At 46.5% G+C, this 23,907-nt stretch overlaps 1 protein-coding gene across 2 annotated transcripts in view; it reads right to left on the bottom strand.

Annotated features, from left to right (window-relative positions):
- Positions 1 to 23,907, bottom strand: part of PHTF1 (putative homeodomain transcription factor 1) — a 196,844-nt gene that overhangs the window by 21,166 nt on the left and 151,771 nt on the right. For both annotated transcript variants that reach the window (XM_073587060.1, XM_073587059.1), the window contains exon 17: positions 13,065 to 13,160. In XM_073587060.1, coding sequence (XP_073443161.1) covers positions 13,065 to 13,160 — 96 coding nt within the window. The remainder of the gene's footprint in view (positions 1 to 13,064; positions 13,161 to 23,907) is intronic.

Here is a 23,907-nt window from a genome sequence, read left to right on the forward strand (position 1 = left end):
GGAATGTGGGAGGAATCCGGAGTACCCAGCGGAAACCCATGCAAACACAAGGAGAACATACAAACTCCTTGCAGATGTTATCCTTGGTGGGATTTAAGCCCAGGACCCCAGTGCTGAAAGGCTGCAGTGCTAACCACTGAGCAACCATGCCGCCCTATAGTACATACCAATACTTTTTATGAAACTGTGTGATCACTAAATGCTTAAAAGTAAGAGAAAAAAGCCAGATTATTCTAATCCAAATAGATTCTGCTAAGCATCAGCGGACCCATGAATGTTTGGGTTTGTCGGGTTCCACCAAACTTTAGTACCAGAAATCTACCCGAACCCATAGAAGTCGATGGGGACCCAAACTTTGGTGCTGTAAAAGGACTGTAAAATGGTCATAGTAAGGACTAAGAGGGTGCCAGTGGAAGCAGAGTGCCCCCTGTAGTATAGTGGTATCCACGCTGTGCAGTGATGGGGCAGTGACCCAGCAAAGTTCTAAACAAAAGGTGTCTTTAATGTCCAAAACTCACACAGTGCACAGCACACGGTATCCTCCGGATCGCAGACGGGAAACACGACAGTTCGGTTGCCGAGGGTGACTGCACCATCGTATCACACTCCGGGGTGCCAGGAGTTTGCTCTTTTTGGCTCTGTGTTCCCTCACACAGGTTGAGTCTTTTGCAGAGCCATCTGCTGCCAACTCCACACTGACTCACCCAAACCCTTCCTGCAGGGTTTTTCTCTAAACTGGAATCTGTGGTCATGGGCCACCTGTAAGATCTGACCTGGAGGAAACCGACCAGCCCCACTACCTTCCTGCAGTTTGTTTAGAAAATAAAAGCCTGTAACAGGTTTTCCTGAACAATGCTTTGGTCAAATAGCTTGACCATGTTCATGCTTACTTTTATTTTGCCTTGTGACTCACGGGCGTCCTGCCATGACCACAAGGTACTCCAGTGGGTTTAATATGCTTCCGACCGCATCTTGGGGGACACATAGCTACCCTTGCAAATAACACCAGTCCCTGCCTCACATACCCCCCCTGTTCAAACTTGTGGGGTTGAACATTTGTCACCACACAGGGGTCCGTGACAGGGCATTCACATTTCCCTGTGACTTCCCCACCCAATGTTCCACGGTAAAATTTATATTTTACTAAGACAGGAACCGTCGGGTGACCCATACATTTCTCTTCTTGGCATTCCTCATCCAGACCAAGGGTGAATGATCTGTCACCAAGCAAAACGGTCGACCGAACAAATAATAGCTAAGGGACTTCAAGGCCCACTTAGTGGCCAGGCACTCCTTCTCCACTATGCTATAGTATCTCGGCGGGGTGAGTTTCCTACTTAGGTAGGTGACCGGATGCTTTGCTCCGTCCACCTCCTGCGACAGGGCCACTCCTAGGCTCACGTTAGAGGTGTCCATCTATACAATGAAGTGTTTCTGAAAGTTGGGGGCTAATGAGGACGGGCTGTCCACACAGCACCACCTTCATGGATTGGTACGCTTCCTCCACCTGGGGGTTCCACCGAAATATGACCGACTTCTTTCCTTGAAGAGATTGGTCAGGGGTGTTGTTCTCCTGAAAAATTGGGTATAAACCTCCAGTAATACCCAATGATCCCAAGAAACGCTCTCACCTGTTTGGTGGTAACAGGTTGGGGCCATGTATTTTATTTATTTGGGATTTTTTCACCCCACGGCCAATCACATAACCCAAGCACCGGGTTTCCTCGAGCCCTATCGCACATTTCTTGGGATTCGCTGTCAACCCCGCGGTTCTGAGCGAATCTACTACTGCTTGTACCTGGAACAAGTGGGTATGCCTGTCAGTACTAAAAATGATGATGTCATCTAAGTATGTGGACACTATGTCCATCAGTCTCTGGAATGTAGCAGGGGCCCCATGTAGACCAAATGGCAAGACTACATAGTGGTAAAGACCCTCCGGTGTTATGAAGCCGGTCTTTTCCTTGGCCAACTCTGTAAGGGGCACCTGCCAATAACCCTTGGTCAGATCGAGCGTGGTGAAGTACTGGGTCTGACCCAGGGGTTCGATCAGCTCGTTCACCCTGGGCATTGGATAAAGGTCAAACTTTGACATTTCATTCAATTTTCGGAAATCATTACAGAACCGTAATGATCCGTCCGCCTTAGGGATTAGCACAATGGGGCTAGTCCAGTCACCTCAGGATTCCTCAATTACTCCCAGCTGGAGCATTTGTCTCACCTCACTCACAGTGGCTTGTCTCTGGGCCTCAGGCACTTGGTATGGTTTCATTCTTACCTTTATGTGAGATGACGGAGGTACGACCGGGTAATTTCGCAAATATGTCTGCATTCTCGCGGACTAATTTCCTAACCTCTCAACGCTGTTGCTTCGAGAGAGTGTCTCCTATTTTTACCTCTCTCTCAGCCTCATCCTTGCCCGGTGTCCGAGGGTTCCCTGTTGGTATGACTGGGGTCGCCTCCGCAACCAAACATTCCTGATCCTTCCACACTTTCAACAGGTTGACATGATACAGCTGTTCTGGCTTTTTTCTCCCGGGCTGGTGAATTCTGTAGTTTACTTCTCCCACCTTCCCTCATATCTCATATGGCTCTTGCCACTTGGCCATGAGCTTGCTCTCTGCGGTGGGCACTAGTAACAACACACGGTCCCCTTCTTTAAAGGTCCTGTCGGTGGCTCTTGTATTATACATGCGGCTCTGCATGGCCTGGGCATCCATCAGATGCTTCTTTACGATGGGCCGTACTGCCGCATCCTGGTCCTGCATGCTTGACACATGCTCAATGACACTCTTATGCAGAGTGGGCTCCTGTTCTCACGTCTCTTTGGCTACATCCAGCAGTCCCCTCGGGTGCCTGCCGTACAACAGCTCAAATGGGGAGAACCCTATGAACGCCTGCGGTACCTCGCGGATAGCGAACATTAGATAGGGCAATAACATGTCTCAATCCCTCCAGTCATTGGCGACCACCTTTTTAGCATGGATTTGAGGGTTTTATTAAACCTCTCCACCAACCCGTCAGTTTGTGGGTGGTACACCAGCGTACGTAGCTGTTTAATCTGCAGCAACTTGCATAGCTCCCTGGTCACCTTGGACATTAAAGGAGTCCCCTGACCTGTAAGGATCTCCTTTGGTGGCCCAAGGGGACAAAACACTGCAAATAGCTTGCGGGCTATTAGCTTGGCCGATGTGTGGCGGAGAGGTATTGGGTACCGGGTGGCGTAGTTCACTATGACCAAGATATGTTGATGGCCACAAGCAGATTTCACTATGATGCCTACCAGGTCCATTGCTATCCGCTCAAAGGGTACCTCTGTGAAAGGCAGAGGTACCAATGGACTTCGGTAGTTCGCGGGGGATGAGGATAGTTGGCACTCTGGACACGTGTCACAGTACCCCTGCACCTCCGCGTAGACCCCAGGCCAAGAAAAACACTGCAGAATACTTTCCTGCATCTTTTTGCCCCACAAGTGCCCTCCCAGCACATAAGTGTGAGCCATGTCAAGCACCACCCAATAGTAGGATTGGGGTACCACCAGCTATTCCACCACCTCGTCCCGGACTTTATCCACCTGGTATAACAACTCCTGGTGAACAACCATACGAGGAAAAACTGCCCCAGCACCTGGTTGCTGAGCTACTCCATTAATTTCCACTACCCTTTTTTTGTGCCCAGGCCTGGGTGGGATCCTGAAGCTGAGCGGTCTCGAACTTACCAGGAGCCACTTCCAGCTCGGGGACTGGTGGGGTCTCCTCGACCTCTCCTGCCAATACCTCTAGGGGAAGCCTATCTGGTGTACACTCTGTCCCTATGTTGGCGACCCCCATGGCAGGTATCCCTGATTAAGGTTCTTCAGGTTCCGCACCCGGAATAGCATTCACCTTTGGAGGGTTAACCCTGGTCTCCCACAGGGACCAGAACAGGTTCAAGTCTCTTCCCAACACAGTCCCATACGGAAGAGTCTTTACCACTCCCACCACATGTCTTATTTCACCACACGGGGTGGAAAACGTAACCTCCGTGGTCGGATACTCTCGGAGTTCCCCATGTATGCATACCACCCCCACTTTTCTTCCATTCGAGTTGTCCCCAGCAACAAGGGACTCATGAACCAGAGTTACTAAGCTCACCGAGTCCAAGAGAGAGTCCGTCTGGTACCCGTTGACTAGCAACTAGCACAGTTGGGGCTCGCTGCTGGCGGTGCCTGTAGTTGCAGTGCAGATAGGCTGGGCATACATAGACACTCAGTGAGTATACCTGCAGTCTATGGGTTCAGTTGTTAGGGGGCAGTTCGCAACCACATGTCCGGGTTCTTGGCACTGGCAACACTTGATAGCTGCGACACGAGGGAACCTTGGGGCCAAATTAGGGGACACAGGTCTGTTGTCAAACTCCTTCTGTGATACTCCCTCAGTACTGGCATGGTCCAGATTGGCCCCAGTGGAGGTTCGTTGACTTTTCCCAGGCTCCTGAGCTGGCGGGGCCTTATGTGACAGCTGAAGTGGAGCAGAGTCCTGTATAAAGTCCTGAGTGGCTGTATACCACACAATCAGTCCTACCACCTGGTCCAGAGTGCCCTGGTTCCCATGTCCCACCCAATGCTCCCAATGCTGTATGGCTGCTGGTAGAGACCTCACCAGCCGGTTGACCACCACCCTCTCTACCATCTGGAAAGGATTTAAGGTCTCAGGCTGGAGCCATTTTTTAACCAACTGCAGCAAATCATATGCCTAAGACCTGGTGGGACATGACGCCACAAAAGACCACTGGAATACCCGTTGAGCACACACATAAGTATTAACCCCCAGTCGGGCAAGGATCTCACCTTTCAGGTTCCCATAGTCCAAGCATCGTCCCCACTGAGATCCAGGTAGGCCTTCGGGGCATCTCCTGTCAGGAAGGGGGCCACCACTTCAGCCTACTGGGTGAATGGCAAGCTCTCCCGCTCTGCTGTGTGCTCGAAGATGGTAAGGAAGCCCTCCATGTCGTCCTTTAGGACCCATCTTCCTCAGCGCTGACCGGACTTTATACCATGCCTCCGATTGGATTGAGGTTGCTGGTGAGGCCGCCTCTCGCATAACTGCGATCTGTTGCATTAACTGGTTATTCATCTCCTCCTGCTGCCATTGCTGCTGCTGCTCATATTGCCACTGCTGAGCGAGGACCAACTGCTTCAAAAGTTCCTCCATCTTGTCAGCAGGTTTGAGCTGTAGCATTGCTGGCTTAATTACTGACATGCAGCATGCTTTGGGTATGCTTCAGTTCACACTGCTCCACATTCTCCAGCCATGTGTAGTGCAGTCGTATCCACGCTGTGTAGTGATCAGGCAGTGACCCAACAAAGTTCAAAACGAAACGTGTCTTTAATGTCCAAAACTCACACAGTGCACAGCACACGGTATCCTCCGGATCGCAGACGGGAAACATGACAGTCAATAAGTGCATCCGGTTGCAGAGGGTAACTGCGGGGTGCCAGGAGTTCACCCTGTTTGGCTCTGTGTTCCCTCACACAGGTTGAGACTTTTGCAGAGCCGTTTGCTCTGCTTTCTGCCAACTCCACACTGACACACCCAAACCCTTCCTGCAGGGTTTTTCTTTAAACTGGAATCTGTGGCCATGGCCTGGAGGAAATGGACCAGCCCCACTACCTTCCTGCAGTCCGTTTCAAAAATAAAAGCCAATGCTGGGTTTTCCTGAACAATGCCTTGGTCAAATAGCTTGACCAGGGTCATGCTTACTTTTATTTTGCTTTGTCACTCACGGGCGTCCTGCCATGACCACAAGGCACTCCAGTGGCTCTAATACGCTTCTGAGTGCATCCTGAGGGACGCATAGCGACCCTCGCAAATAACACCTGTCGCTGCCTCACACCCCACATAGCTATCTCTCCTCTCTCCCCAATATGCCCTCTCTTCTCGCTCTTGTCTGTATTAGAGGCTAAGCAATGGACACTAGGTGTCCAGTATGAACCCTAAACCGTACATTTTGTGTTTGCTCACCTCTACATGCAGTGCCTCTAAGCTAGTATTAAGTTTTAAAGATATTGTGGGTACAATGTCATTTAGCTGCTATCAAATAGAAAAATGTGCCTAGTGCACATATAAATAATTGATCAACCACTTTAGATTGTATGATAGAGGTCCCAATTCAAATATTTAGGTTAGAAAAGGTAAATAGATATGTCTAAATAAGTACCGTTGTTTACGCCATTATTTCTGTGCCTGTGTTTCCTGATGAAGCAACTGTGAAACGTGTTGGGCATTGGAATATGAGAAAAAATGGTGTGACCAGCGATACTTATTTTAAATGTCATGATCCAGGTCGGGGTTTGTTCTTTATCCTCTCCCCAGCCTGGTCATGCGGGGGTTAAATTTCTCTGCCTCGCTTTGGGACCTGTTTGACTATTTCAGTCCACTGCTGTCGGCAGGCAGCATCAGTTATAATTCCTGACCCCGTTATACCCTGATTCGTCCTCTGCTCGTTTACGGAGTTCCCGTGTCTGCCCCCTCCTGTTACCCTACTCGTCTTGTGTCTGCTCCCCGTACTGTGACCCATTTGTATTTGACCCGGCTTGTCCTCTGGCCTGTTTTGACTGTCTCCCATTTCTGGTATCTCAGCTCCCGACTGGCTCCGTCTTCTCTGGCTTGTAACAGACCACGTGTTTTGCTGTTTCCTCTGGTAATGCGATCCTGCTCCGTTGCTGACCCGGCCTGTCTGACTACTCTTCCGCCACCTAGTGGCGCCTGCTCTGCTGCACTGTTTTGTTCCGCTGGAAGGATAACCTTTTTCCTCCACCAGCACCCTCAGGTGGAGGCTGAGCGTTACTGCGCTGCAGCAGACATTACATTTACTTAACTTTTTTGTTTCTATATACTTTTCTTAACTTTTCCAACTTATATATTTGAACTGGGAGATCTTTGTATTGCTATCTAAAGCTGCAGATCAATTATTTACTTATGCATTAGGCTTTTTTTTTTCTATTTGCTAGCATCTACTGTAAAAGACATTGTACTTAGAATATTTTTAAATGTAATATTAGTTTGGAGGCACTGTATGGATTTGGATAATCTGTTTTTTGATTAGCGATCTTAAAGTTACACATATTTGACATGTATTATAATTTGAATTTTATGCTTTGGTTGAAACACCTCTTCCTTTTTCTTGGCATTGATATGAACCTTGCCACTTTTCAGTCATGTTTTATCATATTAATGATTAAAAATAAAACTTTATTGCTTGTATTTGTACAATGGTTTATGGAGTCCTGTTCTTGTTCATTAATATATAAACTACAGAGTTCTACATCTCCTCTAGCATTATTATTAGTAAAAAGACTTTATGACATGCCTGAGCAGCTGCGTACAAGCCTAACATTACCAAGCACAATGGCAAGCGTCCAATGAAGTAGTGTAAAACATGCCACCATGGACTCTGGAAATATATTCTGTGGAGTGATAAATCACAAATTCTCTCTCTGGTATCTGATGGTCAAGTCTGGGATGGATGAATGCCAGGTGATTGTTACCTGCCTGAGTCAATTGAGCAAATTGTAAAGTTTGGTGGAAGAGGGATAATGCTTCAGGTTTGTTTATGGGGGATAATATAAACCACTTAGTTTCAGTGAAGGGAAAGCTGCCAACTTTGTTGGAACAATATAAGGAAGGTCCTATTCCGTTCCATCATGACTATGCCCTAATAGCAAAACAAGGTCAATAAAGGCATGGTTGAGTTAGTTTGGCATAGAACCGCTTGATTGTCCACCCAGAAGCCTGACCATAACCTTATCGAACACCTTTGGATTAACTAATACTGAAATTATGAGCCAGACCCACTCACCCACCATCAGTGTCTGATCTCACATATGCTCTTCTGTTTGAATAGGCAAAAATTCCCACAGATAGTCCAAATCATACAGAAAGGATGGAAGCTGTTACGCGTACAAATAGTAGACCACCTCCACAATAATGTCAATGGATTTAGAATGGGATGTCATAAAAGCTCTTGTATTATTTTAGTCCATATAATATATATGAATTTGAGAATGTAGCATCAAAGATATACTCTTTAAATGTATATAAGAAACATGATTTCTATTATGTTTCTTTTTATTCTTGCCCTTCCGTTCTTCAGTGTAATGGGTAAGTAAGATACCTTGGTTCTGGGATATTGGGTAGCTGTATTTATTTGTACGCCATCTTCCTCATGAACCTCATCCTCTGGTACTGGTGAAAAACTTCAGCTTGCAAGGAACAGCTGTCATGATCCATGCTGGATCATGACAGATAAAAAGCACTAGTAACCTTTTTTTTTTCCTTAAGCCGGTGGTTTCAGTTCTAGTTTTGCCCCCGATGGCCGTTGGGGTCATTGCACTTGATGTTTTCTTTGCTTTGCCTTTTGCCCCCAGTGGTCACTGGGATTATAGCAGCTTTGGCCCCTGATCATTTGACCATTCCCTTTTCCTATATAGGGTCACATGGTCTATGAGCAGGTGTTGGTGATATTGCTCATTTCCAAACAAGACTGGTGAAGGAAGGAACTACACAGAGTAGCTCAGGGGAGCTCTGGTGTAAAGTCTGGTGAAGGAAGGAATTACAGAGAGGTGTTCCTTGCAGCTCTGACAAAGCTTGGAGAAGTAGCAGCTATTCTTGAGGAAAGCTGCTTTCTGGTGGTGGACTCTGTTGCTGGGAGCAATAGCAACAGAGCAAAGCTAAGTGGTGTTTCCCTGTTTGTATTTTTCCCTGGTGTGTATTAGTACAGCGGTGGGGCCAGTGCCTGCACCACCCAGCTCCCTACTAAATACCCTGTATTTGTTATGCAGCACTTGCTGATTACTGTCATGTTTTTTACTGCAGAGTATTTTTGCAAATTTGTCATTTTGTGCTTTCTTGTTGTGTTTCAGCCATTGGGTGGTGTGAGCATTGTCTTACCGACTTGTTCACACTTGTGCATGTCACATAGGTTTTTTATTCTTGAGGAAAGCTGCATTCTGGTGGTGCACTCTGTTGCTGGGAGCAATAGCAACAGAGCAAAGCTAAGTGGTGTTTCCCTGTTTGCATTTTTCCCTGGTGTGTATTAGTACAGCGGTGGGGCCAGTGCCTGCACCACCCAGCTCCCTAGCAAGGGATAGGTGTAGGGTGTGCTAGGGTGACAGGTTCTGGCTCGGCGACAGGTGAGGAGCCTGTATAGGGAACATTAGGAGTGTGAGGGACACTGACTCAGGGGAGTGCAGGAGGCCTCGATGTCCCCATTCCCTATCGCAGGGCCCACCGTTGTAACTGTTTCCCCTTCCTCCGTGTCTTGTTGTCTTAGTTACCGGCCTGCGGGTCGTGTCACATAGGACGGGTCCACGTGACATTATCACCAACCATAACATTTTTCTCTGTTGAGCCATGAGCCAAATGCAGACCGGTGAGCAGTTGCTGCTGGCCCTCACTGAGGTTAGTGAGGAGCTGAATGATGTGTTTCAGCAGCACCTGCAGCGGAATTATGGGTCTGAGGCCTATCCTCTGCCTCAACTAGAGGGTCAATATACAGCTTTGGCGAGGATGTGCCATGGAGTCCCTGCTGGGGAGCAGGACTTGCTTATACAGGTGGACATACCCAGGCAGGTGGGTGGAGTCGGTGTCCCCATGGTGCTGCCTGGTGTTCCCCAAGGTGAAGGGGTACATCCCTGTAGTGAGCAGACTAATGATTTAGTCCTTGGCACTGATGCCAAAATTTCTGTACTATCAGAGAAGCCGTGCCCCCCTGGTCGTGTGGAGGAAGACGACCTGGGAGTGTATATTTCCTCCTCGCCCTCAGAAGGTACTATGTCAGCAGAGGGGATGGTTGGTGAGGTACCTGAGGGCATACCGGTGTTTGTTAACAGTGGAGCAGAAGTCAGTCTGGTGGATGCTCAGTTTGCCCAGACTCATGATCTGAGTGGTGAGACGCCGGACAAACCCATAAGCGTCCAGGCCATTAACTCTGTCCCACTGAGCCAGGGGGGGCTAAACCAAGTCATAGAAGACATTGTGCTGTATAGTGAACATCATGATGAGTCCCAGTCATACTACGTCTTGGAGGGAAATCCAGCACCTATTGTTGTGGGCCCCCCTTGGTCTAAAAAACACAACCTAGGGAAGTAGTCAGCTGGGAGCAGTCGTGTGAGGGCTGCTGCCTAGGAGCTACTGTCTCTGCCGTCTCTCTACAATCGTCCCCTTCCTCTCCAGTGAGAGCAGCGGAGATGCTGCAGGAGAGTAGGGGCAAGGCTCAACCCTCGCCATTAGCCAACCCTGAGATGCGCAGACCTCGTAGTAGGAGGGGTTGGAGGGTGGTGTTTCCCTTAGTGAACTGCGGGGGTGTGAGTGTGATGACACAGGGGGACGCCTCTGTTGTCAGTTCCAGAAAGAGTTCACAGAATTTTGACAAACGAATGTGTGGCAATAAACGTTCAGGTCCGGACCTGTGTGTGAACGAGCATGTATGGGTCGCCACCAAAAATATCCAGTGGAAGTGTGTTGCGGGGGTCTGGAATTCTCAGGTGATCGGGCCATATCTGGTGTTGGCTGTCCAGGGCCCGGAGACTTACCAGCTGGAGTTACACACATACTTGCCCATACACCTCTCGTTCCCCAGATCGGCGCTTTGGAGATGGGTGGTGCCTCCGGAACATACATTGCCAATACGAGCGGTGCTCGTTGGTCATAAACCTGAAGTGCACGTAGTTGCTGGGGTGAACTCTGGACCTGGGCGTCCCCGTTGTAACTGTTTCCCCTTCCCCAGTGTCTTGTTGTTTTAGTTACCGGCCTGCGGGTCGTGTCACACAGGACGGGTCCACGTGACAACAGCAGTGCATTTTATCATTGCAAGCAAATGGAAGAAAAGTAGGGATGCTCTACATGAGTTGTAATATACTGCATAATTCAGCCAAGAGTTTAACTGTTACAAGGGGAACCAGTGGTTTTATTCTCTGACTAATGATGATTTACTGTCTCTGACTACAAACATATGCAGGACTGACGTTAGAGAGGAGGAGTGGGGTTGCAAACTTGGTAATTGCCCAAAATGGCCCCCATTAAGACTCAACACTTCTGCAGGCTCGGTGGGCTAGCCAGTGTGAAAACAGTCTAGTCAGAATGTGGCCACGAGTATGCATTTCACACACCTGCGATCACATGACTACCTCCCCCACCGCTGGCACCAGAGAATACTCAAAGAGCGCGCAGTGTGCATGATGTGAGGATACACAAGTCTGCAGTCACATGGTGTGACTGCAGACTTATAGTTTAAGACTGGACAACCCCTTTAAGAAAGAAACAAAAATTAATGAAGGTCACTGAAAAAAAAACAATCCATTGATGATTACTCAGCTCTGTCAAGGCAGAAACAATTGCTGTTTTCCACCAATATACAGTTGTGGCCAAAAGTATTGAAACCCCAGCAATTCTGTCAGATAATAATCAGTTTATTCCTGAAAATGATTGCAAACACAAATTCTTTGGTATTATTATCTTCATTTAATTTGTCTTAAAAAAAAAAAACACAAAAGAGAATGAAGCAAAAAGCAAAACATTGATCATTTCACACAAAACTCCAAAAATGGGCCAGACAAAAGTATTGGCACCCTCATCCTAATACTTGGTTGCACAACCTCTAGCCAAAATAACTGCGACCAACCGCTTCCGGTAACCATCAATGAGTTTCTTACAATGCTCTGCTGGAGTTTTAGACCATTCTTCTTTGGCAAAATGCTCCAGGTCCCTGATATTTGAAGGGTGCCTTCTCCAAACTGCCATTTTTAGATCTCTCCACAGGTGTTCTATGGGATTCAGGTCTGGACTCATTGCTGGCCACCTTAGAAGTCTCCAGTGCTTTCTCTCAAACCATTTTCTAGTGCTTTTTGAAGTGTGTTTTGGGTCATTGTCTGCTGGAAGACCCATGACCTCTGAGGGAGACCCAGCTTTCTCACACTGGGCCCTACATTATGCGGCAAAATTTGTTGGTAGTCTTCAGACTTCATAATGCCATGCACACGGTCAAGCAGTCCAGTGCCAGAGGCAGCAAAGCTACCCCAAAACATCAGGGAACCTCCGCCATGTTTGACTGTAGGGACCGTGTTCTTTTCTTTGAATGCCTCTTTTTTTTTCTCCTGTAAACTCTATGTTGATGCCTTTGCCCAAAAAGCTCTACTTTTGTCTCATCTGACCAGAGAACATTCTTCCAAAACGTTTTAGGCTTTTTCAGGTAAGTTTTGGCAAACTTCAGCCTGGCTTTTTTATGTCTCGGGGTAAGAAGTGGGGTCTTCCTGGGTCTCCTACCATACAGTCCCTTTTCATTCAGATGTCGACGGATAGTACGGGTTGACACTGTTGTACCCTCATACTGCAGGGCAGCTTGAACTTGTTTGGATGTTAGTCGAGGTTCTTTATCCAACATCCGCACAATCTTGCGTTGAAATCTCTTGTCAATTTTTCTTTTCCGTCCACATCTAGGGAGGTTAGCCACAGTGCCATGGGCTTTAAACTTCTTGATGACACTGCGCATGATAAACACAGGAACATTCAGGTCTTTGGAGATGGACTTGTAGCCTTGAGATTACTCATGCTTCCTCACAATTTGGTTTCTCAAGTCCTCAGACAGTTCTTTGGTCTTCTTTCTTTTCTCCATGCTCAATGTGGTACACAAAAGGACACAGGACAGAGGTTGAGTCAACTTTAATCCATGTCAACTGGCTGCAAGTGTGATTTAGTTATTGCCAACACCTGTTAAGTGCCACAGGTAAGTTACAGGTGCTGTTAATTACACAAATTAGAGAAGCATCACATGATTTTTCGAACAGTGCCAATACTTTTGTTCACCCTCTTTTTTATGTTTGGTGTGGAATTATATCCAATTTGGCTTTAGGACAATTCTTTTTGTGTTTTTTCATTTAAGACAAATTAAATGAAGATAATAATACCAAAGAATTTGTGTCTGCAATCATTTTCAGGAAGAAACTGAGTATTATCTGACAGAATTGCAGGGGTGTCAATACTTTTGGCCACAACTGTATCACATGATTACATTTTCGGTATACATACCTTGATAAGTTTGGAAGACAATTTTAGGACATTATTCACAATACTGAGCTGTTCCTTCTTGTTTGGCTTCTTTTCCATTTTGAGATATAGGTTGATCTTAAGATAAAAAAAAAAGATATAAAAAGCCTTAAAAATAGTTATTATTAATAATAAATGTCAACAATTATCTACTTGAAAAATAATTGTTTTAATGGACAAAACGTCAGAGTTTTACAGTGCGGGAGTTTATTTTTGTGGCAAACAATTCACTTCAAAGTTGCTCATGTCATTTTCATGTTGGAACATCACATTTGGAAGTGTGTGAGATCAGAGACTGTCAACAATTCATTTTAATCTGAAATAATAAGACATTTTCCACACCTCCAAAACTGTTCCAAAAAAAGAAAATCCCCAATGAACATGTGGGCACGTGGGCACTGAAGATGGCAACTATGGATATACACTGTATAATAACACATTATGAATCTGATACATTATGCCCAAACAGAGATTTTTATTGTGTTTTTTATGACTTTAGCTCAGAGCTCATCAGTGTAGAATATTATACTGCTGCTTTGCTACAGATGCAATCTCATATAGGAAACAATAAAACGTTATGCAGAACTCTTTTTTTCTATTAATCCATTGAGGTTTTGAGGATTGCAAAAGACACAAAACTGTTTTCTATTTGCCAAAGTCTATTTTGCTATCTAAATATAATCTTGGTTTGCCTCAAACAGATTCTCAGTATCACTCCTCAACATTGAAATTGCAACACCATGAAGGAGAAGTCCTGGAATGATGAAAATCATGGGATCGCTAGACATGTTATCGATATGAAAGTGATGAAAAAAATGGAAACAATACTTTCAACATATCTCAGTTTATTCAGCATCAAGTATGAGATCAAGTGCAGAAATCCTAGCACTTTGCTGCTACCAATGAGGTTATTAATGGTTGTCTGAGTAATGTTCTACCATGCTGAGTGCACTTGGGAAAAGCATCAAGATCCGCTGCTGGAATTTGTATTTGATTACCAATGACATCCCAGATGTGTGCAATGGGAGATAAGTGCGGAGACACTGCAGGTCATGGTAACATGTTCAGGCCATGCAGGCTGCTCAAAGCCGCACAAGCAACAAGTAGCCTTGGCATTCTTGTGTTGAAAAATAGCTACTGGGACTCTCTGGAGAAATGCCTGTACCACTGATCCGCTCTGTATTGCAACTGAAATTGGGCATCATATACCAAGACTAAGGCATCAAACAGGGTCTTAAAGGCTTTGAAAAGCTGTCATAGTGCAGAGCAAGATGGTGCTCATACTTAAAGTGAACCTGTCACCAGGTTTGGCCAACAAGAGTTACAGACACTGCTTTTCAGGGGTTACAGTGCATTGCGAAAGTATTTGGCTCCTTGGAACTTTTCAACCTTTTCCCACATATCATGCTTCAAACATAAAGATACCAAATGTAAATTTTTGGTGAGGAATCAACAACAAGTGGGACACAATTGTGAAGTTGAACGAAATTTATTAGTTATTTTACATTTTTGTGGAAATTCAAAAACTGAAAAGTGGGGCGTGCAATATTATTCGGCCCCTTTACTTTCAATGCAGCAAACTCACTCCAGAAGTTCATTGTGGATCTCTGAATGATCCTATGTTGTCCTAAATGACTAATGATGAAAAATATAATCCACCTGTGTGTAATCAAGTCTCCGTATAAATGCACCTGCTCTGTGATGGTCTCAGGGTTCTGTTTGATGCACAGAGAGCATCATTAAGACCAAGGAACACAACAGGCAGGTTCGTGATAATGTTGTGGAGAAGTTTAAAGCCAGATTTGGATACAAAATGATTTCCAAAACTTCCCAAGGAGCACTGTGCAAGCGATCAAATTGAAATAGGAGTATCATACCACTGCAAATCTACCAAGACCCTGCCGTCCCTCTAAACTTTCATCTGAAACAAGGAGAAGACTGATCAGAGATGCAGCCAAGAGACCCATGATCTTTCTGGACAAACGGCAGAGATCTACAGTACAGCTGAGGTGGGACAGTTTGTCCATAGGACAACAATCAGTCGTACACTGCACAAATCTGGTCTATATAGAAGAGTGGCAAGAAGCAAGCCATTTCTCAAAGATATCCATTAAAAGTGTCGTTTAAAGTTTGCAACAAGCCACCTGGGAAGACATACCAAACATGTGGAAGAAGATGCTCTGTTCAGATGAAACCAGAATCGAACTTTTTGGCAACAATGCCAAACAATATGTTTCGCGTAAAGGCAACATAGCTCATCACCCTGAACACACCATCCCCACTGTCAAACATGGTGGTGGCAGCATCATGGTTTGGGGCTGCTTTTTATCAGCAGGGACAGGGAAGATGGTTAAAATTGATGGGAAGATGGATGGAGCCAAATACAGGACCATACTTGAAGAAAACCTGTTGGTTTGCAAAAGACCTGAGACTGGGACGGAGATCCCAAACATAAAGCAAAATCTACAATGGAATGGTTCACAAATAAATGTATCCAGGTGTTAGATTGGCCAAGTCAAAGTCCAGACCTGAATCCAAGTGAAAATCTGTGGAAAGAGCTGAAAACTGCTGTTCACAAACGATCTCCATCAAACCTCACAGAGCTCCAGCTGTATGCCAAGGAAGAATGGGCAAGAATTTCAGTCTCTCGATGTACAAAACTGATAGAAACATAGCACAAGCGACTTGCAGTTGCAATCCCAGCAAAAGGTGGCCCAACAAAGTATTAAGTTAAAGGGGCCGAATAATATTGCACACCTCACTTTTCAGTTTTTGAATTTCCACAAATATTTAAAATGACTAATAAATTTCCTTCAACTTCACAATTGTGTCCCACTTGTTGTTGATTCTTCACCAAAAATTTATATTTGGTATCTTTGTTTGAAGCATGATATGTGGGAAAAGGTTGAAAAGTTTCTGCGAGCCAAATACTTTCGCAATGCACTGTATCTACAGCATTTTATAATGCTGTAGATAAGCCCCCAATCCAACCTGCAAGAGAAGAAAAATAATTTTTATTATAGTCACCTGCGGGGAGGTCCAGTCCGATGGGTGTCGCAGGTCCTGGTCCAGAAACTTCCATCTTCTTGCGATGCCGCCCTCCTGCTTGCTTCATCGCTCCCCGGCATCGAGCTCCTGTGAAGGAGGGCCAGGGCCGTAGTCAGGACCCCAGTGTATCAGTGTCCTGTCCTCCCATCACATAAAATTAGTGTCCATTACTCTGCATACCTGTGGCTTCACTTTCTGCACCGTCAGGGTCCTCTCTGAACTGCTGAAGGCTCCCTATAGACGGTTGCGCATGAATAGAGAGACAGTCCAATTCAACTTTCAAAAGAACAAATTTACTGGTTTCTTTACGCAGCACATCCATATTCTTCACACTATTAACATGTTCCACATTGCACATTTCTTTCTCTTTCCCTGCACTTCTCTCTCTGTCACACAGCATGCACCCAAGTCGGACCGTCTCGTACGGTTCCTCAGCATCGTCCCTGTTCAGCTCTGTTACAGTTAGACATTCCTTAGTCTGTTTTGCCCCAGACATGAGAGTATCAAGCCTCCGAAGTCAGCTGCCACATGGTGAGCGGCTTACCCTTCTGTACTGTCTTCTGCGGTGACACAACATCCTCCCGGTCCAAACTCACTGCATATGGGAGTTCTCTCAGCCTTTTCGCCCTGGATCTGAGGGCATCAGCCCATGCAATAAGTTGCCACATTTATGGAGCCACCTGCATCCCCGTACTGTCACTGTTTGTGTCTTAAGCTTCTGTTCCCAGACTGCTGTGGCCCACTGCTGTTTTGGCCTGATGCTGCGGATGGCTGGGCTTCTCCCTTAGTAAATGTTGCCTGGTCAATGCTATCATTCTGGGCACTTAAGCCCATGCAGGCAGTTTGGGCACTGTGACCCAACTAACTACTTTGAGGAAGTTCTCCCTCTCTTAGCTGCAGCTGACCCCTCATATGTTTAACTATTTGCTAACTGGTTTTCACTATACTATCTTACATTCACTATACTGCCCCATCTAGTGGCCAGAAATGGATACTATACTTTCCCTAATAACAGGTACAAGAAACAACAAATATATTCAATATGTACATAGCAGCACTGTTATAAGACTAAGGAAAGGAATGGGATATTACACGGTCCCTTTACACCCCTCACATTCCCCCTTTCTTTAATTATGGTCATCCCTGACCATAGCATGAGCAAAACTTTAATCTGTACATATAATACTCCACGCAGGGAGATAAACGCATTTCTACGGAATAAAACATATATTACATTTGCTCAATATGAGAAGAGTCCTTATGCCGCCGCATAAAAGAAGAGTCCATGCTCTTAAGACTAAATGGCTGGCTCACAGTCCTCCAGGTAATGTCCATCTTATACTAAATCTCGGTCCCATTTACAGGGAAATAACAATAATATACAGAATGATCCTTGCATGAGGTCCATTGTTCCTGAGGGAGAAGATTCCTCCTCTTCTTTAGCAGAAAGTACGGTCTGTTAGTCCTAGGACCGGTCATTCCAGTGGCACGGAGTCCTGCTTTCCAGCCATGATGCGCAACTAAAAAAAATAATACAAGAACAACGTTCACTTCTGGCCATACCGTCCGCAATATCCCCGACTCTGGGGGAAGGGTTCCAGAGCTCCTTTGCCCTTAGGGACACGGAACAGTCCCGTATCTTACTGATCCAGTGCAACAGGCACAACTTTTTCAGAGGAGCAATTTCATTCACTGTCCTAGCGGCACACGTCCCGTGCCACTCTATTCCACACCGGGCTTGGAGCCCATACTCCAGTAGATGACCCTGCAGCTACAGGTGTTGTGTCCTCCTGCCACCACAATGACAGGAGAGGGGCAGAACCCGGCCGTTCATTGACCGGGGGAACAGGGGCCGACTGCGCTTCCTGAATCTGGTAAGCTGGGGACAGGTCATGAGGCACGGGACTACTAAGTAGGGGCTCACGACCCAGGATGGGAGGCTGGGTGACAGACCGGGCATCTGAGGTGAGGGACCAGGGCATGGACCAGCCTTCCGAGGTCAAGGGCCAAGGTGCACTCACCGCCTCCAGCTCCTGCAGCTTGGCCGTGCCTGTCCCGTGAACATTGGATCCTTCCACGGACACAGCTGCACACTCCGACTCCTGAGACTGAAGTTCCCGGCTCGGCCTTCACTTCCAGCATGGGCTCCTTCAAGGTGGTCACTGTTTCCGGTCCGCCGGCCTCCAGCTTTCGATGACTTGGTTCCGGTTCCCGGCGATGGGGTTCCTGCTACGGAGGACGTTGCAGCTCCGCCAGAAGAGATTCCGGCCCCACTGATGTTCCAGCTTCCATGGACGTTCTGGCTCCCATTGACGTTCAGGCTCCTGACAATGTTCTGGCTCCGGCTCACATTCTTCCAGATCGCTGACTACTTCTGGCATGTGATTACGTGTGCAGCTGCACACAAGATTCTCTTCTGGACCCCTCCTGTACCAAGGTGAGGTCACCTCCGATCACTCCACCCAACTCTCTGTATTCTGTAGGGAGGGGTGAGGCCTTCTCCTTAAACGCGCCCACCATGGGCAGGCCAGGGGATGTCGACAGGTAGATTTTGGCACCAGTTCAGCATCAACACGCCCATGAAGGGTGAGGTCCAAGTCATTGTTCTCTCGTTTGGCTCCGTTCTCCTCCATCTTCATGGCCGCCATCTTTGCCATCATCATGTCAGTCACATTCATGGTTCTGGACAAGTTCTGTATTTTAGTCACATTTGTTTCTTCAGTAACATCCACAACATCATCTTCTTTACTCTTTTTAGTCACATTTAGGTAATCTGCATTTCCTTTCTTTGTGGTTTCTCCGCTTTGCAAGTTATCGGCATCCTGCTGACTACACCAAGTGTGAGAGAGGGTTGGGGCCATAGTCATGGCTGAGGACATGGTGTATCTGTGCCCTGTCCTCCCATCACATGAAAATAGTGTCCATTACTCTGCATACCTGTGGCTTCTCTTTCTGCACTGTCAGGGTCCTCTCTGAGCTGCTGAAGGCTCCCTATAGATGGTTCTGCATGAATAAAGACACAGTCCATTTCAACTTTCAAAAAAACAACTTTACTGGTTTCTTTACACAGCACATCCATATTCTTCACACCATTATCAACATGTTCCACATTGCACATTTTTTCTTCTTTCCCTGCACTTCTCTGTCACACAGCACATACCCGGGTCGGACCATCTCGTACGATTCCTCAGCGTCCTCCCTTTACAGCTCTGTTACGGTTAGACATTCCCTGTCTGTTTCGCCCCAGACATGAGAGTACCAAGCCTCCGAAGTCAGCTGCCACATGGTGAGCGACCTGCCCTTCTGTACTGTCTCCTGCGGTGACACAACATCCTCCCGGTCCAAACTCACTGCATATGGGAGTTCCCTCAGCTGTTTTGTCCCCAATCTGAGGGCATCAGCCCATGCAATAAGTTGCCACATTCTGGAGCCACCTGTGTCCCCGTACTGCTACTGTTTCTGTCCCCAGACTGCTGTGGCCCACTGCTGTTATGGACTGCTGCTGTTCTGGCCTAATGCTGCGGATGGCTGGACTTCTCCCTTAATAAATGTTGCGTGGTCACTGTTATCATTCTGGGCACTTAAGCCTGTGCAGGCAGTTTGGGCACCGTGGCCCGACTAACTACTTTGAGGAAGTTCTCCCTCTCTTAGCTGCAGCTGACCCATCCTATGTTTAACTATTTGCTAAATGGTTTTAACTAGGCTATCTTACACTCACTATACTGCCCCATCTAGTGGCCAGAAATGGGTACTCTACTTTCCCTACTAACAGGTGCAAGAAACGACAAATATATAGAATATGTACATAGCAGCATTGTTATAAGACTAAGGAAAGGAGTGGGATATTACACAGTCCTGGTACACCCCTCACACTCCTGCACAGGTGTACTTATCTGTACTGTTGAGGGCAGAGCAAAGTACTGCAGTGCACAGGCGCTGGACCTCTCTGACCCTTTCCAGTTCCTGCACACTGCAGTACTTTGCTCTGCCCTCAACAGGGCAGATAAGTACGCCTGTGCAGGAGCGAGATGCCCGGGAGCCTGTGTGGATGACACAGGGATGCGTCATCCACACAAAGCAAGCAGGAGGGCAGAGATCATAAGTAGATGGGAGGCGCTGGACCAAGAAGAGCGTCAACCATCAGACCGGACCGCCCAGCATGTATAATAAAACTTATTTTTCTTCTCTTGCAGGTCGGCTCGGGGGCTTATCTACAGCATTATAGAATGCTGGCGATAAGTCGTGAAAGGTGATGGCTGTAGCTTGTATCAGCCAAACCTGGTGACAGGTTCCCTTTAATTTTGAATAAATTGAGATGTTTTAAAAATGTAGTTTCCATTTCTTCATCATTTGCATGTTATTAACATGTCCATCTATCTTGTGACTTCCATAACTCCTGGGTTATTACTTTTTATTGTTGCAAGATCAGCATTGAGGAATACATTTTCTGTTAGTTTCTGTTTAAGTATACTACTACTAGAGTAGTTTTAACCCTGGTGCAAGGATAATCGTCCACATGATTTGTGTATTAGTCTTTATAGACAAGTTGGGTTAACATCTGTGTTGCTAAACGACTGTAGATCGGCTACATATTTTCAGATCAGCAGTCTTTTAATAGCTTGTTTAGATCAGGAGCCCACATTTCACATTGTTCTCGTCAGCTTTTTCTGTTTACACAACACAATGTGATGCCAAGAAGAATGATTTCTTTACCCAAGCTAAAAGATCATTTCTCCTGATGAAGTAGCGTTTTCCTTGTTCAGTGGGTGATTGGCAGCCTGTTTTCACTTGCCGATTATTATTCCTCATAACACTGCAGTGTAAATGCACCTTACGAATATAAAATCGATCTAAAATGTACACAAATACTCAAAATAAATTTTATAAAAAAAAAAGTTCCTTTGCCTGTGTGAATGCTCACATGAAGATGGTACCATAGCTCATAAATATACTTTTTTTATTATCATTATCTCTTCCAGCTCTGTGCTGCACTGTTGTTTTGATGCTATTAGGGGTAGTTCTTACCCAGAAAACAAATGTAAATGAATACAAAGTGGAATAATGAGTATTCACGTATGAGTACTGTATAGGCAGGTGCATACACAGAAATCATGAAACCTCATAGTCTAAAAGTCCTAATTGGGCCCTCACTCCACAAAGTAAAATATTCAGAAGAATAGATGGGTCAAAGAGCGTAGGTGTAGAAACAGAAGGACATACCTTCCAACTTTTAAAGACAAGAAGGACATGTATTGCAGCAAAAATGAAGTACTTGAAGTACTGAAAACCCCTTCGTGTTATCACCCACTATGATACTACTTTCATGACCCCATACAGTATGATGCCCACAAAAAATCCACACACAGTAGTGCAATTGAAATCTCTTCAGTGTCTTCAGAAAAGTGTGATACCCCCAACACAGCATATTGCTGGCAGTGTGTCACCCACAGAGTACGGTATCCCCACAGTGTCTTCAACACAATATGATGTCCCCACCATGACCAATAAACACAGTATAATACCCTGCACAGCCCCAACAAAGTATGATGACCCTAAAGTTCCACCACACATTATGATGTCCCATAATTCCCACACACAGTATAATGGCCCTGACAGCCCCCCATACAGTTTGATGGCCTTCACAGCCCTCACACAATGATACTCCAACAGTACATCCCCCCCAAACTATGATGCTGTAAAGGACAAACGGTTTGTTGGATGCAGTGAGTAACCGGAGACAGAGAAGGAGTTAACAAGAATCTACTGAACAATCAATATCAAGTAATACTTCACGCAGGGAGGAAAAGGGAATGGCAAAAGAACATACAAAATAAGAGGGACACTTATCGGTTACAAGGGAAGGCTGGAATATCTCCCGGCGGCGTCTCCAATGATGCTCAAAGTCTTTGGCTCTGCTACGAAGAAACGAGTAACACTATTGCCCGACAGTGCCGATGGATTCAGTCCTGCTTGTCTTGGGTACGCTGGAACGTAGAAACAGCCCTTTGTGGAAATGCCTCGGAAATGGCGCCGGGCACGGGTCGCGAGCACGTGTACAAGCCGCAACAACCCGCGGTCTTTCGGAGTAGTCTCTAAACAGTTGTTCAGGTATCTCGGGTAAAGCAGGGGTATCCAACGGTGCGGGTACAGACGGTAAGTGAATAGTGTCACGAGAAGTTTCAAGGTCAGCACACGAAGGTCTGGGAACAGTGGAGTTGTCAGTAGAAGCAGCGGAGAGGGAGTCAACCACCTCCTGTCACCTTCCCGCCAAGTCTGCCCCGTTCCTGCGCTCAGGTCTTCTTTTGTAATCCGTGCCCCCTGCTGTCTGACAGAAAGATCTCTCCCTCTGAGAGGATAACTCCCCCGTCAGCAGTTGTGACAGCTCCGGATAGTTCCGGCCTTAAAGGGCACCGCACACCATTGACTCCATCTTGTCCCATCTTCTTACACCCCCCTCTCTTTTCACTCGCCATTCCATGGGTGAGGCATCTGGAGCACAACTGGAGAGTTTATTTACAGGTTCAGCGGTTTGCTGCCAAATGAATTGGTCTTGATTGTACTGAATGGGAGGCTGTCCAGCCGTTGTTCATTCAGAGCGTCGTGGAATGGAAGGAATATTGGAGTATTCTGGTGGCAAAGCTGAATCTTCATCCGCCGAAATGCTTTCTTCAAGGGTCTCAGGACCCTGATCTACAGATGTATCTTCAGATTGTTGCTTGAGATCTTCCTCTTCTTCGTCCTCCACAGCCACAGGAGGCACCTCTTCAGAAACTTTGTGAGTCTCTTCCTTCCATATGGGATCTTCCAAGAGGCATGGCCGGCGCATATTCCTATGGACCACCCTATTGGGCGCATTCTCTTCTCTTTCTGGAAAAACTTCATGTACAGGTCCTTCCACACTGACCCGACGCTTCAATCTGTATGGCCTACTCTCCCATCGATTTTCCAGTTTGTCACGGGGAAGCTTGTCCCGCACCAAGACTCGATCACCCACCTGAAGATCTGTCCCCCGGAGAGGAAGTTTCTCAACGTGTTCCAGCCCCCGAAGCCATGTCAGCACTAGATGATGCAAGGTCTGTAAATGGTGAAGATGTTCTCGGACCCAGATAGACACTCCCATCCGTGGGTAGTCCTCCCCTGGATCCAGTTCCAACTCCGTGACTTTTTTCCCTGCTCGGCCGAACAACAAGGAATAAGGCATGTGACCGGTGGTTTGATGGACTCGATTGTTATAGATCCACACAATTTCAGAGACGTATTCTGGCCACTTAGCCTTTCTATCATCTTCAAGAGTTCTTAACATCTGAATTAGGGTACGGTTAAATCGTTCACAGGCCCTGTTTCCCTGAGGATGATATGGTGTGGTATTTGACCTGTCAAATTGGCAGATCCACTACAACTCATCCATCACTTTGCCTAAGAAACATGCTTCTTGATCCGAATGGATCCGCTGTGGGCATCCATACACCTGAATGAAGTGTTTACAGATAGCATATGCAGCAGTCTCAGCCATCTGATCTCGGGTGGGCATCACCACTGCAAATTTCGTGAAATGATCTACCATCACTAGGCAGTGGTCATACCCTTGATGAGCAGGGCCGATCGTTAAACAGTTGACTGTCAATAGTTCCAGGGGAGCAGAGGTTACTATCGTCTGCACAGGAGCTCTTTATTCTGGGGACTTGGCCAACTCACAGGCCCGACAGAGCTTACAATCTTCCTCGACCGCCGCTGCTCTCAGCCGTGGGTGGTAAACAAACCTTTGGAGCCACTGAAA

This window comes from Dendrobates tinctorius, unplaced genomic scaffold, assembly GCF_039654945.1.
Source record: "Dendrobates tinctorius isolate UK_male_01 unplaced genomic scaffold, ASM3965494v1 ptg000098l, whole genome shotgun sequence".
NCBI lineage: Eukaryota > Metazoa > Chordata > Amphibia > Anura > Dendrobatidae > Dendrobates > Dendrobates tinctorius.